The sequence below is a fragment of the Phyllobates terribilis genome, unplaced genomic scaffold (assembly GCF_046119375.1).
Source record: "Phyllobates terribilis strain yellow unplaced genomic scaffold, ASM4611937v1 Scaffold_4__5_contigs__length_816908805, whole genome shotgun sequence".
NCBI lineage: Eukaryota > Metazoa > Chordata > Amphibia > Anura > Dendrobatidae > Phyllobates > Phyllobates terribilis.
The window spans coordinates 480,683,018-480,708,882 of NW_027362764.1; the positions used below are offsets into that span (position 1 = coordinate 480,683,018).

The 25,865-nt window shown below is 44.2% G+C and overlaps 1 protein-coding gene across 1 annotated transcript in view; it reads right to left on the reverse strand.

Annotated features, from left to right (window-relative positions):
* The window catches only part of F13A1 (coagulation factor XIII A chain), a 392,887-nt gene that overhangs the window by 175,384 nt on the left and 191,638 nt on the right, over positions 1-25,865 (reverse strand). Inside the window, exon 8 of the mRNA XM_073678719.1 lies at positions 6,727-6,865. Within this exon, the coding sequence (XP_073534820.1) occupies positions 6,727-6,865 (139 nt within the window). The remainder of the gene's footprint in view (positions 1-6,726; positions 6,866-25,865) is intronic.

The following is a 25,865-nucleotide window of genomic DNA, read 5'->3' on the forward strand; positions in this document are numbered from 1 at the left end:
ATACTATAGCCTGGGAATCAGAGGTCTGCTTCAAAGCTTCAGTGTCTGCTAGTCAGCGGAGTAGCCACCGCCTGTAGATCTAATTACAATTTTTTTTTTTCAAATTCAAGTTTTTTTTTATTTTTGTGTTGAAAAAGTACAAGAAAATACAATATACATAGTAAAAGGGGTAGTATAACTATAAATCTATGCATAATGACAGTACATTGGGGGGTACAGGGAGGGTTTTCCATCAATATCCAGATCAAGCATGTATTTTTCCATATGAAAGATAGAGAGAGAAGGAGCAGACCACGGCAGACCACCAATCAATAGAGTGCGATTATGATCATTGTTGTGCCGACATCACGGATAACTTTAGTTGGGGGCTAGATGGTAGGCGTCAGAGTTTTGCAAATCAATCCAATCCCTCCAAATCACACAGTATCTATCAACATCAGCCGGTGAGATGGCAATCAGATGCTCCATCCTATTAAGGAGGGAGATCTCCGCAAACCATTCCTCCACAGTGGGTGGGTCTCTGCTTTTCCAGTGTCGTGGAATGACATTCTTAGCCGCCTGTATTAGGTAGCCTATTGATGACCTTTTATAAGTACGTTTACTTATTGGTAACATTGATAAAAGGAGGGCTTCTGGCGTATTAGGGATAGTCAAACCAGTTATTTTCTCAATCATGGGAACCACCTTTGCCCAAAATGCATTTATTATACAGCATGCCCACCATATGTGTGACATTGTCCCTTCCCCCTCCCCACATCTCCAACATCTATCTGAGACCACTGGATACCATCTATGAAGGACTGCTGGTACCCGGTACCATCTAGAGATAATTTTGAAGGAGGTTTCCTGAGCTTTGGACCCTATTGAGGTTTTATGTGTTAGGAAGAAACATTTATCCCATTGTGAGTTAGAGAAGGACTACCCCAGTTCCCTTTCCCATGCACCGCAGAATCCTGGCCTATTGTCAGTTACCTGGGCAATGAGGAGATTATACAGTAGGGAGATGGGGTGTGTAGGGGGTGACAATGATAGGCTCAATTTTTCAAAGTTTGTGAGATCTCTATGAAGATGTGTGCGCTTCTTCACAGTTGAATAGAAGTGTTGTAACTGGCTATATTCAAAATTAGCCTTCGGGGAAGTGGCTCTTCCCTGTAACAAGTCATTGAGGGGAGCAGCGAAGTATTGGAGATGACATGAGAAAATAATATCGGATGGGATTTATTTGAACCGAGAAATCTATTTGCAGATAGTCCTGGTGAGAAATCTGGATTATCTGAAATCAAGAGCAAGGGGCCCTGGGGGTCGATTGAGGATAAGCTTTTTTTTGGGATCTCAAAGCCAAAGCAGTGGCATAAGTACTATATGACATGAGGCCAAGAGAGGGGACAATTAAATGGGCGCACCATGGGAGAGTGGTAAGAGCTTTAGGACAAATGGATTGAGCTATTTTGACCCACAATTTCCCCTCCGAATAATGGAAGAAGTCCAGGATTCTAGCGTGTACTGCTGCCATGTAATACCTTCTACAATCCGGAAGGCTAAGGCCCCCCTTTTGTTTGTGTCTGATCAGAACGTCCCCCCGAATGCATGGACACCCACTTGCCCAGATAAATCTGCAAAAGCTACTGCGTAGTTTTTTCCAAAAATTTGAGGGAATTACCACGGGAATGGTTTGGAAGAGGTATAAGAGTTTAGGTAGGACGTTCATTTTTAGTATATTTATTCTGCCGAACCAGGAAAAATCCTTCACCGGCCAAGAAGTAAGATCTCTATGGAGTTGTTCAATAAAGGGCCCAAAATTAAGATAAAATAGACGGGAGAGGTCTCTATGAATACGAATTCCTAAGTATTTGATACCCTGTGAGGGCCAGGCAAAGGGAAAGTTGGACTGGATGGAATCCTGTATGGATTTGGGGAGAGAGATATCGAGGGCCTCAGACTTCGCTGCATTGATTTTAAAATTTGACCATGTACCAAAGTGTTCTATTTCAGCCATAACAGCAGTGATGGATATATGTGGTTGAGTGATATATACTAGGACATCATCAGCAAATGCAGAGCACTTGTACTCGGTGCCTCCCACCTCAATCCCCCTAATATTGGGGTTATCGTGAATTGATGGGAGCAGGTGCTCCATCACTAGGATGTATAAGAGAGGGGACAGAGGACATCCCTGCCTTGTCCCATTGGTGATTATGATAGGTGATGATAATGTTCCATTTATCTTCAGCCTAGCTGACGGATTACGATACAGGGCCATGATTTTGGCTATAAAAGGGTCCCCTACCCCAAGCTTTTTAAGAGAATAATATATGGCGTGCCAGGAGACTCTACGGAATGCTTTCTCAGCATCCAACGAGAGAATCTAATTACAAATTTTTAACTGCATCTAGCCCAAGCAATACTTTGGGCCTAGTAGCAGTGTCTGCTAGTTAGCGGATTAACCCAGCTGTTAAGCAAGCTACACCACCTGTAGTTTGGACACTTAATTTTTTCAAAGGAAATGGTTCGGGCCCCCGGGACACTCAGTGAAGAGCATCGGGGAGGCACCCCAAGGCACAGGGGCTGGGACTGGCGGTAGGACGCCTTGCGGTGGACCGCCAAGCTCAATCCTTATAAAAGCTTTTTAACTGCAGCAGCTTTAGTGGACGCTACTGGAGCTGGAATTACTGCGGCTGCTGGCATGAGACTTGCCCTCCAATAGATCCTTGTAAAAGGATTTAAAGTGTACTCATTCAAATTAGAGAGACAATTTAAATTAAAAACATTAGACCTGCCTCCACCGCAGGGGGGCTCGCTCAACCCACCAGCGGACAGGCACCAGTATTGGGAGAGGGGGGCTGGCCGTCAGGGTCCACCGCGGCTCTGGCACAAACCCGGCGACATGGAGGTCGCACGGGCAGGAACGGACTGGCCGTGTCGGCTTCGCACTTTTTTGGTTTTAGAAGGGCATGACATGCCTATATCTGTGTCTCCCCCTCCTTTTACTCCTCCACCTCTTTTCTTTTCGCATGACTATATGTACTTGTCACTTTTCCATGTGTTAGTTGTGTCTTCTGAGCAGTTTGTCAGCTTTTGGACACCTTTGAAGTGTTTTCTATGTGTTTTCTATGTGTTTCTATGTGTTTTTGTTTGCCTGCCATTGGTTCTAACGGTGTTCGAAGGTGTTCGACGAACAGTTAGACGAACAGTTCGGCGAACATACGGGTGTTCGACGAACCAAACCGAACTCGAACACTACGGGGGTGGCTCAACACTAGTTATATACAAGTCATTACTCTGGAAAGGATGTTCCTTAACATATTGCCCAAGAAAATTCATTTTGGTTTCGTTTTTGTATGTTTTATTGTGAGTCCGTAAAAGCGGCGTAATACGCTGACAACGTAAATAAATAAAGAAAAACAATTGTATTACACAGATTCTCATTTTTCTAATAAGAATAATATTGTGAAATGTAAAATTGCACGTCCTTACAAGTTACTTAGGAAAAGGTATAACTTTCATTTGACTAATTTATGTCACCAAGATATCTTCATTTATAATTCATGAAATGTATGTATGTGTCGATTACAAGTTCTGGTTAATGTTGCTTTTTAAATGATCAGCACCCTGCCAAGTTTGAAGAAGCTGATTTCATTTAAGTAGCCATTTATGCATTCCTGATCTGTAAAATTTTAGCAGCCATAAAATGTCAGTAAAAAAAAAAAGAACAGAATAGTTAAACTCTGACCATTTCATTAATAATGGGCAAAAACAGAAACTGAAAGAAGCCGAAAGGATCTAAAGCTTGTCTAACAAGCCATTTCAAAGCAAGAATAAAATCTCGGATCAAGGAAAACTTGTCAATGGAGAAATATAATGAGGCACAAGCATGCGAAGAGAATTATTCAAGGAAAGCTATCTACAAATCTTGCATTTTTTAAACAGTGCAAGAACACTGCTTTACTCAGAAATGACTCTTCAGAATGTATGAGATGGAATATAATAAGATGCTTCCCATTAATTTATGTAGGTGACATGTATCTTGCATCATCAAAAATAATGTTGAGGCAGTACTGGAGTAAAGTATACAAGTTTCACCATGCTCTGGTTATTTACAAAATTACATGATCTGTCCCTCTTGCCTCGAAAAGAATAGTGCTGCATGTGATGCTTTCTTCACATCAAAATGACGTACACGTAAATGGGACTATCTGTTTGGTGCTGGTGATATCAATCCATCATGGGACAAAACCGGAAATGCTTTGTGGCTTCCATTATTAATGGAAATTACAACACAAGTGTAAACAGAGTATTAGCTTTCTTACTTTCCTACTCCTAATCTGTATTTTCATTGCGAGTGGCCATTAGTAGTATTATATGAAAACGATGTCATAGTATTATGTTGGCTCCACATGGAAGTGTTATGTAAATACTGTATTAAGACACCTGCCTAGATGTTAGCAGAAAATCCTTATAGTCCTGTAAATTGCAAGGTATGATCCCCATGGATTGTATATGTTTTTGGAGCACATCCCATAGATGCTCGATATAATTGAGATGTTGGATTTCGGAGGCATTTTCAGCTCTTTACCAAATTCAACAAACAATTCTTGAACATTTATTGTATTGTGACAGTGACATTATAATGATCATAGAGATCACTGCCATTACAGAAAACTATTTCTATAAAAATTGACCCAACATTTTCACGTCAATCATAATCCAGAGTATTATATGCATTTGCCAGCCTAAATTCTTCTCATAGTGCATCCTGGTGACATTTATTCCCCAGGTTAAAAATTAAAATGCACCCAATTGTTCACATGATGTAAAAGAAAACATGATTCATCAGATCAATATACTTATTTCTATTACTTCATGGCTCATATCTGATGTTTACATGCCCATTGTTAGAGCTTTAGGTGGTTGACAAGGGACAGCATGGGTTCTCTGATCAGTGTACAGCTTCTCAGCCTTTTTTTTTACACAGCAAGCACTGTGTTTTCTGACAATTTCCTATTGCAGCAAGCAATCTGTGATACAGGCTACTCTTCATTCCTCATGCACATCAGTGACCTTTGGGCACGCATAACAAAGTCTTTAATTCACTGTTAGTTGTTCCTTAAGTCACTTTTGGTAGGTACTGTCCACAGCATTCTGGGAGGACCTTGTAAGACCTGCTAACTTGGAAATGCTCTGATTCAGTCATTTAGTATCACAGTTTGGTCCCAGTTAAAGTTGCTCTCAAAACATCAACTTCAAAACACAAATATTCACTGCCTCCTCGATAAGTACCATTGTCATGTTTATGACTGCATAAGCACACATGTAGCAAACAAACCAGGGGGACAAAAAAACTGAACCTGACAGATCCCTGTTGAGACTGGTAAAAGCCCTATTCCGCCCCTGGTCTGTCTCTACCTGACCACGGAGGTTGGCACACTAAGATAACATTATGGTGCCCCCACTCAACGGCGACTCATCCTGCATGCCCCTAACAGCTCCTACAATAGCAATGCCTGTGCAGCAACTCACTAGGCTAGGGAAAATAGGTTATACACTAAAAATCTGCAACTGACATCCTGTACAGAATAGATATCCTGACTCAGCAGTCCCTAGTAGAGCCTGTGGGTGCAGAGATAAATCAAATCACAGACTAGGAGATGGCAGCTGTGACCTAAACTGTCTAAAAGACCCACAAGTTGCTTCACGTTCCTCCTAAAGAACTGGAGGGCAGAGCAGAGTGTGAATTACCTACAAGAGGAGAAGTGTGTTGAAGGAAGGAAAAATCCCAGAGTGAGTAAAGTAAATAACAAAATACCAAATAAAAAATAAAGCAGGTACTGTTAACAAATATACTGCCTACTTCCTAATGACAAAGAGAAGATAGGTACAAAATATAGCAAAGAAACAGCAAAGTGAAAATACTTAGAAGCTGGAATCTCAGAGACTGGCTTCAAACATCAACAGAATGTCAGAACATCCAAATGAAACTATCACCTGCAGGAAAAATCAGCAGGAGGACAGAATTTAAAGCTGCACCCAACAAGTGATGGGCAGAGAAATGAAAACGCCTGTGTTAAATTAGGCAGACTGCAGCCAGAATAGCAGAACCCAAGCACCAAGAGAAAAGGTGTGTCGCCTATAGCCCGGCAGAAAGAGAAGCCGACCACAGAACACAAACTCAAGGGATCGAATTCAGGAGCATGACAGTCATGAGACAATCAATGTTATTTACGACATCTAGATTCTTTGTTATCGATGTCTTATGTAAATATATTACAGATGAGCATATTGATTTGATGCAGATCACATCACATGGAATTTTTAGGAATTCACTGAACCCAGCAAATTTGAATAATTTTCATTTTGCTTTGCACCATCACCTAAATTGGCCTCTACTCTTTTACACATTTCAGAAGATTACATCTGCCAGACAAGGCTCACATGACCTTGTGGACCTCCTAGCAGGTTTCCCCACAAAGCCTTGCAGAGTTTACATCACATGGTATAGCACAACCAATTAAAAGTCATCAATAACTGTATCGATCCAAATGTCCTCTGGCATTAACATCAGCACAAAAGGCATACTGTATTAATGTTTCAATGCATTACACATATGAAGAACCAAATAGATTATTCTCAGTAACAAACCTTGGTGTCCCAACATATTTTTGGAAGGTCAAGTTGTCAGACAAATTGTCATGCTAAGCTAATTATGACTAAGTGCCTTCACATACATACCAGATACTGTCCTTTGTAAGTTTATTGTTGGTTTTACCATCTTCATCTAGATAGACATCAGTTTGCACATTGGCATCCTTGTCATGAGCAGAAAAATAATTGGTAACAAGTCGTGCAGGAATTCCAAGACATCGTAGGACTGCAAGGAGAAAACAAAGATTCTTGACCAATAAATTACACATTCACAGATGTCACATTGCTCTGCTCACCCATCATCAAGGGTAGTTAGACAATTGGGTCATTAATTGGAAAAGCTAATTCTAATTGTATACTAAACCTTAGAATTAATCTATATGATAGAATCTAAATTCACTTTACGAATAGAGAGGATTGCCATAGATTGCTGCTAATTGCATTTACTAAAACTTAACTGCAACATTTATAACTGGAAAATGGAAAACAACAAATGAGATATGTAAAAATAACTATCCACTTCCGAATGTATTTTGAAAGAACTTGAATGTCAGTAATATAATTTTAATTGTAACATATATACTGGAAGCAAAAAGAAAGCTAATAAGGGCCATACATCGAAATCATAGGATCCTACAGCAAATGTCATAATTGTCTCTCCACAATAAAAAAAATGTTCAACGGAGTATGCAGGGTCATGGCACATATGCAAAATCACAGAAAATCATACCTCTCATACCTTTTATTAAAAGGGAGAGGGACATGTGTTGTGGCACATACACAATAATTATGCCCGTTAGTATTTTCACCCCTTTAATGGTTTCCATAGAGTATGATCCTCCTAAAAATGCTACCCCCCGCATACAGTGTGTTTCCTCCCCCACAGTATACCCCCACCAGCATAGTATTATGACTAGTGATGAGCGAGTATGTTCTGTTAACCCTTTCGGGTGCTCGCCGAGTATCTTCAGCGGTGTTCAGTGTTATGTTTTCGTCACTCAGTGCTCATGATTTGCGACTGTTTGACAGCTTTAATACATTTAATACATGTGAGGAATGCCTAAGAAAGCTTGACTAAAACATAATGCCAGAGTACGCTGAAAATACTCAGGAAACACCCGAGCATGCTCGTAAATCTCGAGAAACAAGTATGCTCGCTCATCACTAATTATGACCCTAGAGTGACCCCAGCAAAATAAGATGTCCCAACATAGTATAATGTCGATACAGTTCTCCCACACAGTATGATGTCTGCAGAATGATGTGCCCAGTCACTCCCTCACACACACAGTATGATGCCCCCACACCATATGTTGCCTTTACAGCCCCCAAATAGGAGCATACTGTCCAGAACAGCAGACCATACAGCCGAATATACACAATATGATGGCTCTACAGCTCAACTATACACAGCATGATGGCCACATGCCACCTCTATATAGAGTATGATGGTCGCACAGTCCCTTATACACAGTATAATGGCCCTAAACCCCTATACACGGTATGATTAGACAGCATGATTAATGCACAGGTGTGCCTTAGGCTGGCCACAATAAAAGGCCACTCTAAAATGTGCAGTTTTATCACACAGCACAATGCCACGGATGTCACAAGTTTTGAGGGAGCATGCAATTGGCATGCTGACTGCAGGAATGTCCACCAGAGCTTTTGCCTGTTAATTGAATGTTCATTTCTCTTCCATAAGCCATCTCTAAAGGCATTTCAGAGCATTCAGCAATACATCCAACCGGCCTGACAACTGAAGACCACATGTAACCACGCTAGTCCAGGACCTCAACATCCAGCATGTTAACCAGCCATCCGGACAGTTGCTGCAGCAATCGGTTTGCATAGCCAAAGAAGTTCTGCACAAACTGTTAGAATATATAAATTGTAAAAAAAATAACTTAATAAAGATTATTTAAACAGAAACCTTCTCAGGGAAGCTCATCTGCATACTCGTTGTCCTCATCAGGGTCCCACCTGACTGCAGTTCTTCATCGTAACCGACTTGAGTGGGCAAATGCTCACATTCAATGGTGTCTGGCACATTGGAGAGGTGCTCTCTTCACGGATGAATATTGGTATTCACTGTACAGGGCAGATCGCAGACTGCATGTATGTCATCGTGTGGGTGAGCGGTTTGCTGATGTCAATGTTGTGAATCTAGTGGCCCATGGTGATGGTGGGGTTATAGTATGGGCAGGCATATGTTATGGACAATGAATACAGGTGCATCTCTGAATGCATAGAGATATCATGACGAGATTCTGAGGCCCATTCTTGTGCCATTCATCCACGACCATCACCTCATGTTGCAGCATGATAATGCATGGCCCCATGTTGCAAGGATCTGTACACAATTCCTGGAAGCTGAAAACATCCTAGTTCTTGCATGGCCAGCACACTCACAGGACATGTCGCCCATTGAGCATTTTTGGGATGCTCTGGATTGATGTGTACAACAGCGTGTTCAAGTTCTGCCAATATCCTGCAACTACACACAGCCATTGAATAGGAGTGGACCAACATTCCACAATCAACAACCTGATCAACTCTGTGTGAAGGAGATGAGTTTCACTGAGTGAGGCAAATGGTGGTCACACCAGATACTGACTGGTTTTCTGACCCCCTCAATACTCTAAAACTGCACATTGTAGAGAGGCCTTTTAATGTGGCCAGCCTAAGACACACCTGTGCAATAATCATCCTGTCTAATCAGCATCTGGATATGCGACACCTGTGAGGTGGATGGATTATCTCGACAAATTAGAGTTGCTCGCTAACACATATTTAGACAAATTTGTGAACAATATTTGTGAGAAAAAGGCATTTTGTGTACATAGAAAGCGTTTTAGATGTTTGAGTTCAGCTCATGGAAAATGGGAGCAAAAACAAGTTATTTTTTTGCTCTGTGTATATATATATATATATATATATATGGAACAATGTGAATGTGGTTGAGCAAAGCTGATTCTGTAACACCTATAGAAATGAATAGTAGTTAGGAAACAGTATAGGCCGTAACTCAACAGTTATGGAGAGAATGTAGCTAGTTGTGACCCCTATTGATCGCAAGAATGAAACACTTTTATTCCCTTTAGAATGAAGCAGCAGTGCTCATGCTCAACCATTCATTCTCTAAGGCTCACCAAAAAATGCCAAATGCACTTGGCAGTCCCATAGAAAATGAATGGAGCAGCAACCAATCATGCCCATTTTCGCTCCATTTTAACAGGGATAAAATTGCCTCATTCTGCCTATTGATGTGGGTCCCAGCAGTTAGATTCCCACTGATCTTATCCAGTGTCTACACAGATCTGCTTCTCTCTTAAAAATGATCCACCAATTTGCAACAATGTTTAAACATGACATGTTTGGGTAGCTTTTCCTTTCAGATAATTTTTTTATAAAATACAGTTTGTAGATTATAAAAATGCTCAGGCTAGCAGACTTACATAAAACCACAATGTGCAATGTTATTGCATCCTCTGGCATGGTGCTATAGCATGTTCTACTTTGTTTCTGTACCAGCATAATACATTTTTAATAAATGATGCTCTAGCCAGAGGGATAAGCATCTGTAAATAAATATAGTTATCTGTCAGCTGCTAAACATGACATGAGTATGCAATGCTACGAAGGATATGCATGAACATATACAGGATCTGTTTACAGAAATGAATGGAATATGATTGCATACTACAATAGAGCTTTATCCTAGCTCAGTTATATACTGATTTGTACTGAAACCATGGGGTAAAAGAAATGGATCTAGTGCATGTAGGAAGTTATGTGGTGAAAGGTAAAGACAGAGGTGAAACCTTAGGCCGTGCAGTGGTAGTAGTCACACATTGACCATGGTGCCCAATGGACAAAGTAGGTTGGGGTCCTTACAGATTTACTCTTTTATGTATTTAATTTGCATGTTACTACACTCCTCAACAAAGAAATTGCAATACGAAGAATGAAAAGTTCTGAAATTATGAAAATCACAGAATCATTTGACATATCAAAATGGTGAAAAACTGGAAACAAGATTTTCAAAACTTCTTAATTTATTAAGTATCATGTATATGTGTCACACGCAGAAATACATGCGCTTACAAGCCTTAGCATTCTATAAATGAGGTTATTAATGATTGTCTGAGGAATGTTCTGCCACACTGAATGAATTTGGACATGCAAATCATCAAGATCTGCTTCTGTCAGCTCCCTTTGCAATTACTAACCAATGGCTTCCTAGATGTGATAGATGGAAGACAAGTTGGGAGACGCTGCAGGCCATGGTAGCACATTTAGGCCATGCAGGCTGCTCATAGTAGTATGAGCAACATGTGGCCTGGCATTGTCATGTTGAAAACAGCTTCTACACTTTGAAGAAATAATTGCCCCACTGGCTCCAAGACCAAATTAATGTAACTCCAAGCTGTTATTGCACCTGGAATGATGACCAGATAAAAGATGCACAAGTGCAATAGGGTCTTATCCAAGTGGTGAAGAAAGAAAAAAAGGCTAGTTTTTCTCACCTTATAGAACCTGACTGGAACAATACGCGCGCGCTGTCTTTGGATCAGGGCATCCTCCAGTGTCTGCGTCTCCACGAGTGTGGACGTCATTGGGTCACCTGACCTGATGCGGCACCCACGTGACGCGGACGCTGGATGTCTTCAGGCGTCTCTTGGACAATGCGTGCGTCAGGAGTTCCGATGCACGCCTATTGGCGGCGGGTATACTTTTAAACCTCCCTCTTCGTATCTGACGCCACCCCCTGACGAGGACACACGCCGAAACGCGCTTCGGGGTAGGTGCCATACATGTCTCCTAGGACTATTTAGGTATAATATGAGATCTTTGACTGTTACTCTCGTTCCTGCATGGATCTATTTATTGCACTAGCACTTTATATGTCCTATATTTGTGTTCCACAGGTCGAGACAGTTATTGGGTTTATTGCTAGTAATCTTATCCTTGCAATGTTTTTACTGGCATAGGATTTGCAGGCAGACCCGGCGTCCTCCGGCACTCCTGCTTCTGCTGCTGCCGGCGCGCACAGCTTCCCGGGCTCTGTGCTTAGGGCGTGCACGCGCTCCCTCCCTCTTAAAGGGGCCGCGCGAGTCGTCCTAAGGAGTCCCCGGCCAATGGCTGGAGGACCTGTCATATAAAAGGCACCTCCTCCAAAATGGAGGTGCCCGTGCAAGGTTGTAGCTTTGTGTCCTAAACTCTGTTTCAGCCCTCAGGTCCCGCTGCTAGCCTAACTACCACTCCAGTCCACCAGCCTGACTACCAGTCCAGTCCGCCAGCTTGACCACCAGTCCAGTCCGCCAGCTTGACTACCAGTCCAGTCCGCCAGCCTGATTACTAGTCCTATCCGCCAGCTTGACTACCAGTCCTGTCCTCCAGCTTGTCTACTCTCCAGTCCGACAGTCTGTCTACAGTCCAGTCCGCCAGTCTGTCTATGGACCCTGCCCGCCTGCTTACCTGGAAGCACTTGCCTGTTACCTGCCGTGCCTACCAGCCAGCCTACCTGGAGGCTCCTGCTTGTTACCTGCCATGCCTACCAGCCAGCCTACCTGGAGGCTCCTGCTTGTTACCTGCCGTGTCTGCCAGTCCGTCTACCCGGATCTCCCGTCAGCCTGCCTGCCGTGCTCATCTGCTGTACCGGTCAGTCCCTGCCTTCTGACCCGTGGGAGTCACCTGCTCTCATACAAGGTCTGGCCCAGAGTAGCACCTGGTCCCTCTGCTCGGTCCTTCCCTGGTCACGGAGTCGATTGAGCCGCCGTACGACCTTGGTCAGTCCAAGTTGATACCTAGTTACGCCCCTCTGGTCCCTCCTTGCACCGCAGCACAGAGGTTCCACCACCCGGATCCGTAACAGGCATCTTTACCTTATCCAGCGATAATCTACATTGACTATTAAGTCTTATATATTGATCTTTACAGATCGTTGCAGTCACATACAGTACAGACCAAAAGTTTGGACACACCTTCTCATTTAAAGATTTTTCTGTATTTTCATGACTATGAAAATTGTACATTCACACTGAAGGCATCAAAACTATGAATTAACACATGTGGAATTATATACTTAACAAAAAAGTGTGAAACAACTGAAAATATGTCTTATATTCAAGGTTCTTCAAAGTAGCCACCTTTTGCTTTGATGATTGCTTTGCACACTCATGGCATTCTCTTGATGAGCTTCAAGAGGTAGTCACCGGAAATGGTCTTCCAACAATCTTGCAGGAGTTCCCAGAGATGCTCAGCACTTGTTCGCCCTTTTGCCTTCACTCTGCGGTCCAGCTCACCCCAAACCATCTCGATTGGGTTCAGGTCTGGTGACTGTCGAGGCCAGGTCATCTGGCGTAGCACCCCATCACTCTCCTTCTTGGTCAAATAGCCCTTACTCAGCCTGGAGGTGTGTTTGGGGTCATTGTCCTGTTGAAAAATAAATGATGGTTGAACTAAACTCAAACCGGATGGAATAGCATGCCGCTGCAAGATGCTGTGATAGCCATGCTGGTTCAGTATGCCTTCAATTTTGAATAAATCCCCAACAGTGTCACCAGCAAAGCACCCCCACACCATCACATCTCCTCCTCCATGCTTCACGGTGGGAACCAGGCATGTAGAGTCCATCCGTTCACCTTTTCTGCGTCGCACAAAGACACGGTGGTTGGAACCAAAGATCTCAGAAATTTGGACTCATCAGACCAAAGCACAGATTTCCACTGGTCTAATGTCCATTCCTTGTGTTCTTTAGCCCAAACAAGTCTCTTCTGCTTGTTGCCTGTCCTTAGCAGTGGTTTCCTAGTAGCTATGTTACCATGAAGGCCTGCTGCACAAAGTCTCCTCTTAACAGTTGTTGTAGAGATGTGTCTGCTGCTAGAACTCTGTGTGGCATTGACCTGGTCTCTAATCTGAGCTGCTGTTAACCTGCGATTTCTGAGGCTGGTGACTTGGATAAACTTATCCTCAGAAGCAAAGGTTACTCTTGGTCTTCCTTTCCTGGGGCGGTCCTCGTGTGAGCCAGTTTCTTTGTAGCGCTTGATGGTTTTTGTAACTGCACTTGGGGACCTTTCAAAGTTTGCCTAATTTTTCAGACTGACTGACCTTCATTTCTTAAAGTAATGACGGACACTCGTTTTTCTTTACTTACCTGCTTTTTTCTTGCCATAATACAAATTCTAACAGTCTATTCAGTAGGACTATCAGCTGTGTATCCACCTGACTCCTGCACAACACCACTGATGGTCCCAACCCCATTTATAAGGCAAGAAATCCCACTTATTAAACCTGACAGGGCACACCTGTGAAGTGAAAACCATTTCCGGTGACTACTTCTTGAAGCTCATCAAGAAAATGCTAAGAGTGTGTAAAGCAGTCATCAAAGCAAAAGGTGGCTACTTTGAAGAACCTAGAATATAGTACATATTTTCAGTTGTTTCACACTTTTTTGTTAAGTATATAATTCCACATGTGTTAATTCATAGTTTTGATGCCTTCAGTGTGAATGTACAATTTTCAAAGTCATGAAAATACAGAAAAATCTTTAAATGAGAAGGTGTGTCCAAACTATTCCATCCGGTTTGCGTTTAGTTGGACCATCATTTATTTTTCAACAGGACAATGACCCCAAACACACCTCCAGGCTGTGTAAGGGCTATTTGACCAAGAACGAGAGTGATGGGGTGCTACGCCAGATGACCTGGCCTCCACAGTCACCAGACCTGAACCCAAACGAGATGGTTTGGGGTGAGCTGGACAGCAGAGTGAAGGCATAAGGGCCAACAAGTGCTAAGCATCTCTCTGAACTCCTTCAAGATTGTTGGAAGACCATTTCCGGTGATTACCTCTTGAAGCTCATCAAGAGAATGCCAAGAGTGTGCAAAGCAGTCATCAAAGCAAAAGGTGGCTACTTTGAAGAACCTAGAATATAAGACATATTTTCAGTTGTTTCACACTTTTTTGTTAAGCATATAATTTCACATGTGTTAATTCATAGTTTTGATGCCTTCAGTGTGAATGTACAATTTTCATAGTCATGAAAATACAGAAAAATCTTTAAATGAGAAGGTGTGTCCAAACTTTTGGTCTGTACTGTATGTCCCCCACAGTGTGCTATGTTTACTGATTTCCTATCACTATGCACTTTACTTTATGTCCATGAGACTTGTACTGTGATCATTATTTATATTCTTATATTGTGTACATCTATAATGTGTGAGCGCCTGTCTCTGCAGGGTCACCCACTGACCCAACCATGCAATTATTAAAGGTTTATCCTTGGAAAATGGTCTGGATAGAGCGGTGTGACTCAGGGTCTGTTTTTGGTTATTTTGGGACGTGTTGTTCAGCTTGATATAAGCCGACTCGGTGAGGACAACCAAGTACACAGCATGTTGGGCTAGCCTACGTGAGGCTTTATGTGGAGACCTGGGGGTCAGTGGGTGCTCTCATCTGCTGGCCCAGCTGTCTTTAGAAAGACAGCATGTAGCAGGGCCCATCCCACTGAATGCCCGCTCTCTTCTCCTGTTGGCATAACACAACTCAGACAACAGAGGGTGAGGGTAAAACGGTGTGGCAATAATTTATTGAACCCCCAACAAACAATAACATATAAAACAGTCCCAGCAAATACCCAAGATGGTGCAAATTACAGTCTCACCCTTCCGCTGACTTGCCAGGATTAGAGCAGCTGTGACTTCGGGGCTTCCAAGGCCAACTACCCCACCAGTGGCACCCCGCTTTTGGAGGGCACCCACAGAGAGGAGGCAATGACAAACTTAGGAAGTTAACGAGAGCAATGATGTATGTGGCCAGGTGACCTGATTGACCATTGCTGAACCCTCAGAGATGTCTTAAAGAATCCAGGTTCGGACAATGGAGCAGATCTGTGTTCTTCCAGATGGGGCAGTGGTCCCCTAAGCTTTCATCCTGTAGAGTCACATCTGTGCCCCTCTTGATGGAACCATGTTGTCCTGGTAGCTATTCTGTCAAGTCACACTGATACAGAGGCATATCCCCCTTATATAGTTTACAAAGTACTTCAAGCCATCATCCACAGGTCAGAGGGAAGGTGTGATGAGATTAATTTGCATTGTTTGAGTATTTAATCAGTCTGCCTAGTTTATCCGCCTTTGTTTTGCAGGTCAACAAACTAGCTGGCCTGGTACAATGTGTAATCAATATATTAACAAACATCTATTGTTCAATTACCCTATGTTCATATATTGAAAAGGTAGTAGTACAATAAAGTGTAGGAGCAGATATAAGAAGCAAACGACAGCCATTCAGCAATTTACAAATACTAATTCAACATACAAGAAGAGTCAACATTCAGACAATAGCCTATGTCTCCTGGCATACTGAGAAAGAAGTCTGGATAATTAAGCTTAAATGCTGTGTTGCCACACCTTATTTCTAAGGACTTAGAGAAGCCCAGCATTGGAGAGTTCGACATTCTCTAAGAGATTCAAGTCAGCATTTCTGATTATTCGAGAATCAGCCCAGCAAGGACTCTTCTACTTCAGTCTCAAGACATACCGGTACCATCTTACAACTGAATATATATGCGCATATATTCATAACTTTAAAGCGGTCTAGTTAGGAGAAAAGGCCTCTTCTGTAAGAGACATTTCAAAAACTGCTCCAAGTAGGCGATTACTAAAGTGCTGGCACTACAATATCATTTTGTGGATTTATGCATAGAAAAGGGTTAATCGCGTGTATTTTGCCTGCATATAACTGTTAATTCACTTAAGTATACCTGTGAATACTTTTAGTCTGTATTATTTAGAGTAACTGCTGTCATAGTATTTATTTATACGCTGTTTACCTACCATACTGTCCTTTTAATAAACTAGTTAGTAAATATTTATATTTTTTTATCTAATCTTTGTGCAAGTCTGCAGATTGCTGTTGTACCCCTCATCCTGTGGCTGTCTCTCATCCACGTTTAATTAACATGTCTATCGAGATTTTCATAGTTCCACGATGTTGCAAAATCAATGTTGAAGAATTTTTTTTTTTTAGCTATGGCAGTTAATTTTACCATCTGTGCTAAAATCATTTGCTCTCAATAACAACACTTTGTCTTTTGCCCCATTAGATCATATGAGCCTCACATTACAAAGCAATTGATATTTATTTTATCTATGATTAGTGATGAACGAACGTGCTCGCCACTACTCGGTGCTCGACAAGCTCGGCGAGTATTTCCGGATTGCTCAGGCGGGAGCTCGGGTCCCCACCCTGCATGTTTGGCGCTCTTTAGAGAGCCAATGAACATGCAGGGATTCCTTGCCACACACTGTAATGCCATAGCCATGTTGGTTGTGGCATTACAGTGATTGGCTGGCCGCATAGTGTCATCGGGTCTATTTAAGACCCGGTGACACTAGGCTCGTCACAGTCTACCCCGGAAACAGGCAGAGTAGGGAGAGCTGCTGCTTCGTAAGGGAGAGATTTGCTTGTTTATAGTTAGTAAAAGTATTCCACAGCATATCTATATATCCATGTGAATAACAGTCCTTCTGCGGACTAATCCAGCTGCATATATTCAGTGGTGATAGCAGGAGTTAGGCAGGCAGGGTTTGTGGCAGACTGCAGTGCATACAGCACAAGAGGGTCCATTGCATGTTCTGTCTGCAGCTGCTGTTGTTACATATATTTGTATACATAGCCCCAGATATCAGGGGCTAGGGCTATTTTTTTTTTATCTTAATCCTGGTTATTTGCTTAAAAAGCAAGGCAGGCAGGGTTTGTGGCAGACAGTGTATACAGCGCAAGAGGGTCCATTGCACGTTCTGACTGATCCTGCTGATATAGATATTTGTAGACATAGCCCCAGATATCAGGGGCCAGGGCTAATTTTTGTATCTTAATCCTGATTATTTGCTTAAAAAGCAATCCAGAATACACCACTTTTCTGCTTCATTTGCTTGTTAGCACTGCAGAATACAGCCAGATCTTTTCCATATTACAGCGACAAAAATCCAGAAATTTGTAGTGAACATTAAAAATATTGGCCTCTATTTACATTTTGTTGCAGTGTGTCAGTGAAGCTATTCACATGAGGTCGCTGTGAAGAATAGTATTAGTAAACTAAAGGCCAGCTATTTAAAACCGTGGTTGTCGGTCAGACGTATCACATATAACTGCGTTTCAAATCCAGCAATTTGTACTGAACGTGGAAAATATGGTCCTCCATTTAAAATGGGCAAGGCATGTGGCAAGGAATGGGGAAGTGGACGTGATGGTGATGGTGCATACATAGGCCGAGGCTGTGGGCAAGCTGAAATTGTGCCACAACAAACACCCACATCTTGTCGCTCGACCTTCTTGTCCCAATTCCTAGAAGACTGCAGAAAACCATTATTGAACACAGACCAGTGTCAAAAGGTTGTTGGTTGGATAGCAGATAATGCTTCCAGTCACTTTGCCACCACCACCATCACTCTGTCTTCCCCATGGTCAAGTCTAAGTAGCCACGAGTCTGGACCGCATATTCCTCACCCTGATCCTCCTTCCTCCCACCATACCGAGTGCCCGGAGACAACTGATCCTACACTTGGACACTCAAAAGAGCTGTTCACTTTTCCATTTACAGATTCGGGCCTCTTGCCCGGCCAGCTTCAAGTGGGTCAAGAGGAGAACGTGTGTAACGATGCCCAAATATTTGAGCAGCCACGGTCACACAAAGGCAATGGTGGGAGAGTGCAATTACTATCGCAAGAGGTGGATGATGATGAGACATAATTGCCAGAAAGTCAGGAGGAGGACCAGGGTGTGGAAGTGGATGACAAGGTGGTGGATGATATAGTAACTGACCCAACCTGACAGGGGGGCATGCAGAGCGAGGACATCAGCACACAGGGGGACGGAGGTGTAGCACGACAACAGGCAGGAAGAAACAGTGTGCTGGCCTCAGACACAAGGCGGGAAAGCCTTCCCTGTAACACCAACTTGACAGAAGTTGCCAGAACAACTGTTAGGTCTTCCCAAGTCTGGTTGTTGTTAGAACCCTCCTTTTAGTTTTTTTCTATTGTGTGGTCATGTGACCTGCTGCGTATTTATTCAAGATCCGCCCTTCTGGCTTTGCTGGACTTCAGTGTTACTTTGACTCTTAATCTAGCCAGGTGCTTTGTACCTATCTCTATAGTTTGCTTGGTCCTTGGACCTCTAAGTATTTTTGTCTGTTTGTCTTTTTGCTCTGCTACAACTTCTGCTAGGAGGTGTCCAATTTTGTCCCAGTCCTTAGTACTTTTAGGGACCCCTCCCTTATATCTATAGGTCTGCGTTCAGACTAGATGAGGACGAAGGCGGGTCTGTTCACAAGGAACAGGTTGCCCGCTGCATCATAGGGAATCAGCTTAGTCCTATTGTAGGGACAGTTTTCCTATCTTTCCTTAGTTCTTGTAGCAGATCATAACAGTTGTTTTTTAAAGACTCTTCAGATAACCCCAAAAAGGCCATTTGCACCACCTGCCAGGTCAGCATCAGCAGGGTAGCAAAAATAGCCGCCTGACCACCAGCAGCATGATCAGGCACATGGCAGCAAACCACCCAACTAAGTGGGCAGAACCCCAGGATCCAGAAAAAGTGTCTGTGGGTGACACCACTGCTTCTTGCGCTGTTGTGCGTGCATGCCAATCCCCTGTCCATGGAGCATGCGAAGACGCCTCCCGCCCTGCACCTGTCGTTGCACATTCTCAACTAGCACATCAGCAAATACAACCACATCCTTGTCCCAGCGCAACGTTCAGTTGTCCCCACCCCAGTCCTTGGAACGCAAGTGAAAATATGCAGCCAACGCCCCACACTACAAATTCAAACATTTTGCGCTTGAAATGTTGGCTTTTAGGCTCGTGGAGATGGAAGCTTTCCACAACCTGATGGCGATGGCGTTACTCGGTACTCGGTCCCCAGCCGCCACTATTTTTCCCGGTGTGCCATTCCCGCATTACACAAGCACGTGTCCCACAACATTAGCCGTTTCCTCAACAAAGCAGATACTGAGAAAGTCCACCTAACCACGGACATGTGGACAAGTGTTTGTGGGCAGGCACACTGGGTTAATATAGTGGAAGCTGGGACCCAGTCGGACCTTGGAACGGAACACGTCCTCCCGACGCCGAGGATTGCGGGCCCTGGGTCAATCAGGGTTGCCCCCACATTCTACAGCTCCTGCACCTCCTCCTCTTCAGTCTCCATCTCCAAAATAACTACATCAGTCACAAGCTGGAAGCACTGCAGCACTGCCTCGGCCAAGCGGCAACAGGCTGTGCTGAAGCTAATATGCTGAGGTGACAAACCGCACAATGCTGAAGAGTTGTGGACAGCTCTGAAAGAGCAGGCAGATCTGTGGCAGATCTGTGGTTGACACCGCTTAACCTACAGCCAGGCATGGCAATGTGTGACAATGGCCGGAACCTGGTGGCGACTCTGAAGCGACGCGAGATCACACATGTACCATGCCTGGCCCATGTGCTTAACCTTGTAGTTCAGCGGATTTTCAAAACCTACCTGGATCTGCTTGTCAAAGTACGCCGCGTGTGTGGCCATTTTAGAAAGTCAGCTACAGCTGCCGCCGCCCTTGTGGTGCTTCAGCAGCATTTGCAGCTTCCAGCTCACTGACTGGTGTGTAATGTCCCCACACGTTGGAACTCTACATTGCAGATGTTGGGAAGGATTTGTGAGCAGAAGAGGACAGTTGTTGACTACCATAATCAACACAGCCGTCGGTATTCAGGTCAGACTCCACACATAAGACCTCAGGAGTAGATATGGATGTCAGACATCTGTACCATCCTCCAAAGCTTTGAGGACTCCACATAATTAGCGTCACCATCCCGCTTCTCTGTCCTCTGAAATGCTCTCTGCTCACAAGTAAAGAGGATGCATTGCAGGCGGAGCACAATGAGATGGAGCAAGGAACCTTACAGGGTGATTTCACACAGCCTAGCCTCATCTCATCCCAATGTGAATTGGGTGACAATGAGGAAGAGGAGGAGGAGGACGAACAGGAGCTATCTTGCTGCGCTATAGACTACCTGCACAACTGTCATACTGTCTGTTCAGCGTGGTGGCCTGAGGACAGGGAGGAGGAGAGCATGGTCAGTCATCCTCTTGGTGAGGACATGGAAGTCTTGCCTGTTAGCAGTCTGGCACACATGGGTGAGTTTATGTTACACTGCCTTTCCCATGACCCTCGCATTGTCCAAATTTTGGGTGACAGTCCTTATTGGTTGGTGACACTTCTAGAGAACTTTATATCTCTTATTCCCGCGGCGGACAGGCCTAATAAAATGGGGCAGTATGAGAAGGCCCTTTTTGCGGAATTATTAAAAAAATTCCCATCTGAAAATGCTGGCGGCAGAGGTCACAGTTCATTGGACAACCAAGGAGTACAAGCGAGAGAGACACAAATCCAATCAAGCAGAGGCAGGGGAACACTGTCAAAGTTCTGGGACAGTTTTCTCAGACCCTCCCATCGTACAGGCCCTGATGCACGGCGTACTCTCCCAAGGAGGGAAAAGTTTGGGAAGATGCTGAGGGAGTACCTAGCTGACCCTATCAACATCCTCCATGAATCCTCTGTGCCTTACAATTTTTGGGCATCCAAGCTGGACACGTGGCATGAACTGGCACTCTACGCCTTGGAGGTCCTGGCCTGCCCTGCCACTAGCGTTGTGTCAGAGCGGGTTTTTAGTGCCGCTGGTGGAATTATAACTGATAGGCGCATCCGCCTGTCAACTGAAAATGCTGACAGGCTGATTCTTATAAAAATGAACAAGGGCTGGATTGGGCCAGACTTCTCAACACCACCGAATGATAGCAGCGTAACATAAACTCAAATCCAGTGTCTTTTTTTTGGAGGTCTATTACCATGCACCTCTTCACACCCAGATATGGGTATACGCTTCCTGATTTTGTCTATTTGCTCTTGTCCTCCTCCCTCTCCTCATCTCCATCACCATATCATTCACCACCATAAGTACCATATCACCTCCTCTACGTCTCATGCAAGGAGCATTACATTGCCTCCAATTTTTTTGGCAGCCGTTGCATTCACTGCATAGGCAAAGAGTATGGGAGATCCACTTACTAATAATGGGAACATTGCTTTCAGGAGGTCCTCCTCTATGTCTCTTGCAAGGGGCATTGGAGTGCCTCCAATTTTTTGGAAGCCATTGCATTCACTGCATAGGCAAGCAGTATGGGAGACCCACTTCCTAATAATGGGAACATTGCTTTCAGGAGGCCCTCCTCTACGTCTCTTGCAAGGGGCATTGGAGTACCTCCAAATTTTTTGTATATTTATTTTGCCTTATAAAAAAAGTCATTACCCTGGAAAGGATGTTCCTTAACTTTTTTCCCAGGAAAATCCATTTTGGTTTTGTTTTTGTATGTTTTATTTTGAGTCCGTAAAAGTGGCGTAATACTCTGACAACATAGTTGACAGAAGTGACCTGGGAGTCAAAGATGCTTCCAGGGGTTTTCCCCATGCTGTTCCCATGTCATTTGGGCACTGTTCCCATCAAATTGGGCAATTTATAGGCCCTCTGCAGACCGCCGGGGGGGCCGCCAGAAAAATGCTTGTGTTTCCCATAGACTTACATTGGGCTTGTTGCTTGGACCGAGCACTCGAGCATTCCAATTTGCTTGACTCAAGAAACGAGTGCCCGAGCATTTTAGTGCTTACTCATCACTATCTATGATATTAAGTAAATAGCAAAAAAAACATAGAAATATGCAATTTTTAAGCATAAATCAAAAAATATTGATATTGGAATATACATGCATGCAAATGATCATGAATAGTGTTGAGCGAGCATGCTCGACACTGCTCGGTACTCGCCCAAGCATCACGCTACTCGGAATGTTCGGCGAGCACCGAGCATTTCCGGGTTACTCGGGCGGGAGCTCGGGTCTCCGCCCTGCATGATTGGCGCTCTTTACAGAGACAATGAACATGCAGGGATTGCCAGCCAGTCACTGTAATGCCGCAGCCATGTTGTTTGTGGGCATTACAGTGATTGGCTGGCCGCACAGCGTCACCTCGAGTATTTAAAACCGGGCGCCACCATCTTGGACACAGTCGCTCCGGATTAGACAGTGTAGGGACAGCGCTGCTGAGCTAGGGAGAGATTTATCCTGCAAAATAGTTAGTGTAGGGTCTGTAAAGGCTGCCAGATCAAACAAACAGTCCTTCTCAGGGCTAATATCCATCCCAGATATCAGGCAGGCAGGCTGTATAAGAGATGTAGTAGTTATACCAGCAAATGCTGCATTACAGTCCTGTGTGCTCCTGTTTCTGAAATTGCTGGACTTAGCTCCAGGTCACGGGGGCCAGTAAAAATCCTTTTTTTTATCTAAATCCTCTTTTTTTATCCTCCTTCACACTGTACAAATACCCGTCTTATTAACCTATTGGTGTTCCCCCCCCCCAAAAAAAAGTGTGTCTCTGATTTTTGTAACACAAATATATCTGTTGAAAAGAGTCTGGTATAGGCCACAGAAACAGAAGTGTGGTTTTGCAGTTCCACGGGTCAAATCTCTGTAGTATCCAGTTTTGGGCCTTTTCTATCTAAAAAAAAACAGTTTGAGTGTGTCGCTCACTGTTCAGCCGCAAATCTATATATTTTAAAAAGTCTGGTATATACACCAGTAAATTAAAATTGTGGTTTTGCTGTTCCACGGTAAAAAATCTCTATAATCCTGTTTTTGCGCATTTTTTGCCATAAAAAAAAACAGTAGCGTCTCCTGACTGTTCTGACACAAAAATATATCTGTTGAAAATAGTCTGTTGTAGGCCCGACAAATCCCAGTGTGGTTTTGCAGTTCCACGGGTCAAATCTCTGTAGTATCCAGTTTTGGGGCTTTTGTATCGAAAAAAAAACTGTTTGAGTGTGTCGCTCACTGTTCAGCCGCAAATCTATATATTTAAAAAAGTCTGGTATACACCAGTAAATTAAAACTGTGGTTTTGCTGTTCCACGGTAAAAAATCTCTATAATCCTGTTTTTGCGCATTTTTTGCCATAAAAAAAAACAGTAGCGTCTCCTGACTGTTCTGACACAAAAATATATCTGTTGAAAATAGTCTGTTGTAGGCCCGACAAATCCCAGTGTGGTTTTGCAGTTCCACGGGTCAAATCTCTGTAGTATCCAGTTTTGGGGCTTTTGTATCGAAAAAAAAACAGTTTGAGTGTGTCGCTCACTGTTCAGCCGCAAATATATATATTTAAAATTTTATGGTATACCCCAGTAAACAATAACTGTGGTTTTGCCATTCCACGGTAAAAAATCTCTATTATTCAGGTTTTGGTATTTTTTCCGTAAAGAAAAACAGTAATAGTTTCTTCCTGATTGTTCTGATTGTTTAAAAGAGTCGGGTGTAGGCCAGAGAAATAGAACTGTGGTTTTCCTCTTCCACGGTTCTAATCTACTTTTTATTACCCTTTTTCCATTGATAGTGCGAGTGTAAGCTATTTTACTTCCTTTACAATGGGCAAGGCGCGTGACAAGGGACGTGGAAGTGGCCATTCTGGTGATGGTGTGTGCAGAGGACGGGGCCGTGGCCAAGGTGAAAATGTGCCACAACCAACAGCCACACCTTCTCGCTCCCACTTCTTGACCGAATTACTAGAGAAGCACAGAACGACACCAGTATTGCGAACTGATCAGTGTGAACAGGTTATTAATTGGATAGCAGATAATACTTCCAGTTACCGGAGCACCACCATCTCCGGTCTGTCTTCCACACGGTCAACTCTTTGTAGCCGTGAGTCTCGACCGCATACTCCTCCTCACCCTGATGCTCCTTCCACCCACCATGCCAAGTATCGTCAGACAGCAACTGATCCCACACTTGGACACTCTGAAGAGCTGTTCACTGGTCCATTTCCAGATTTGTGCCCCTCGCCTGCTCCGCTTGAAGTGGTGGAAGAGGAGATCCCATGTAGCGATGCCCAAATATTTGAACAGCCACGGCCACAGGAAGTCAACGCTGGCAATTTGTCACAAGAGGTGGACGATGACGAGACACAATTGCCAGGAAGTGAGGAGGGGGATCATGGTGCACAAGTGGAAGAGGAGGAGGTGGTGGATGATCTAGTAACTGACCCATGTGGCAGGAGGACATGCAGAGTGAGGCCAGCAGCACACAGGGGGAGGGAGGCACAGTACCCCAACAGGCAGGAAGAAGCAGTGTGGTGGCCGCAGACAGAAGGCGGGCAACCGTTCCCCGTAACACCAACACGAGGGACGTTGCCAGTACAAGCGGTAGGTCTTCCAGAGTCTGGAATTTTTTTAAAGACTCTGCTGATAACCCCATGAAGGCCATTTGTACCACCTGCTATGCCAGCATCAGGGGTGACAAAACTACCAGCCTGACCACCACCAGCATGATCAGGCACATGGCAGCAAAGCACCCGACTTTGTGGGGCAAACCCCAGGGTCCACGACCAGTGTCAGCGGGTGTCACCACTGCTTCTTCCGCTGTTGTGCGTGCAATAGAACCCCCTGTTGTGTGTGCAAGGCAATCCCTTGTCCATACTGCATGTAAAGATGCCCCCTCCTCTCAGTCTTCACTTGTTATGGCAGTTTCTCAAGAAACAGCATCAACGTCCACGTTCACGTCCCACCACAGCGTTCAATTGTCCATATCCCAGACCTTTGAACGAAAGCGGAAATTCGCAGCTAACGCCCCACAGGCCACAGTCCTAAATTCGCACATTTCACGAATGAGTGCGTTGGAAATGCTGCCTTTTAGGCTCGTGGAGACGGAATCCTTCCGCAACCTTATGGCGGTGGCCGTCCCTCGGTACTTGGTCCCCAGCCGACACTATTTTGCCCGGTGTGCCATCCCCGCACTACACAAGCACGTGTCCCAAAACATCTGCCGTGCCCTCAACAACGCAGTTACTGGGGGAGTCCACCTGACATCGGACACGTGGACAAGTGCTTGTGGCCAGGGACGGTACATCTCCCTGACGGCACGCTGGGTAAAAATAGTGGAAGCAGGGACCCAGTCGGACCTTGGGACAGAACACATCCTCCCCACACCGAGGATTGCGGGCCCTATGTCAGTCAGAGTTGCCCCCACAGTGTACAGCTCCTGCGCATCATCCTCCTCATGTTCAGCCTCCATCTCAGATATCACCACATCAGTTACAAGCTGGAAGCACTGCAGTACTGCCTCCGCCAAGCGGCAACAGGCTGT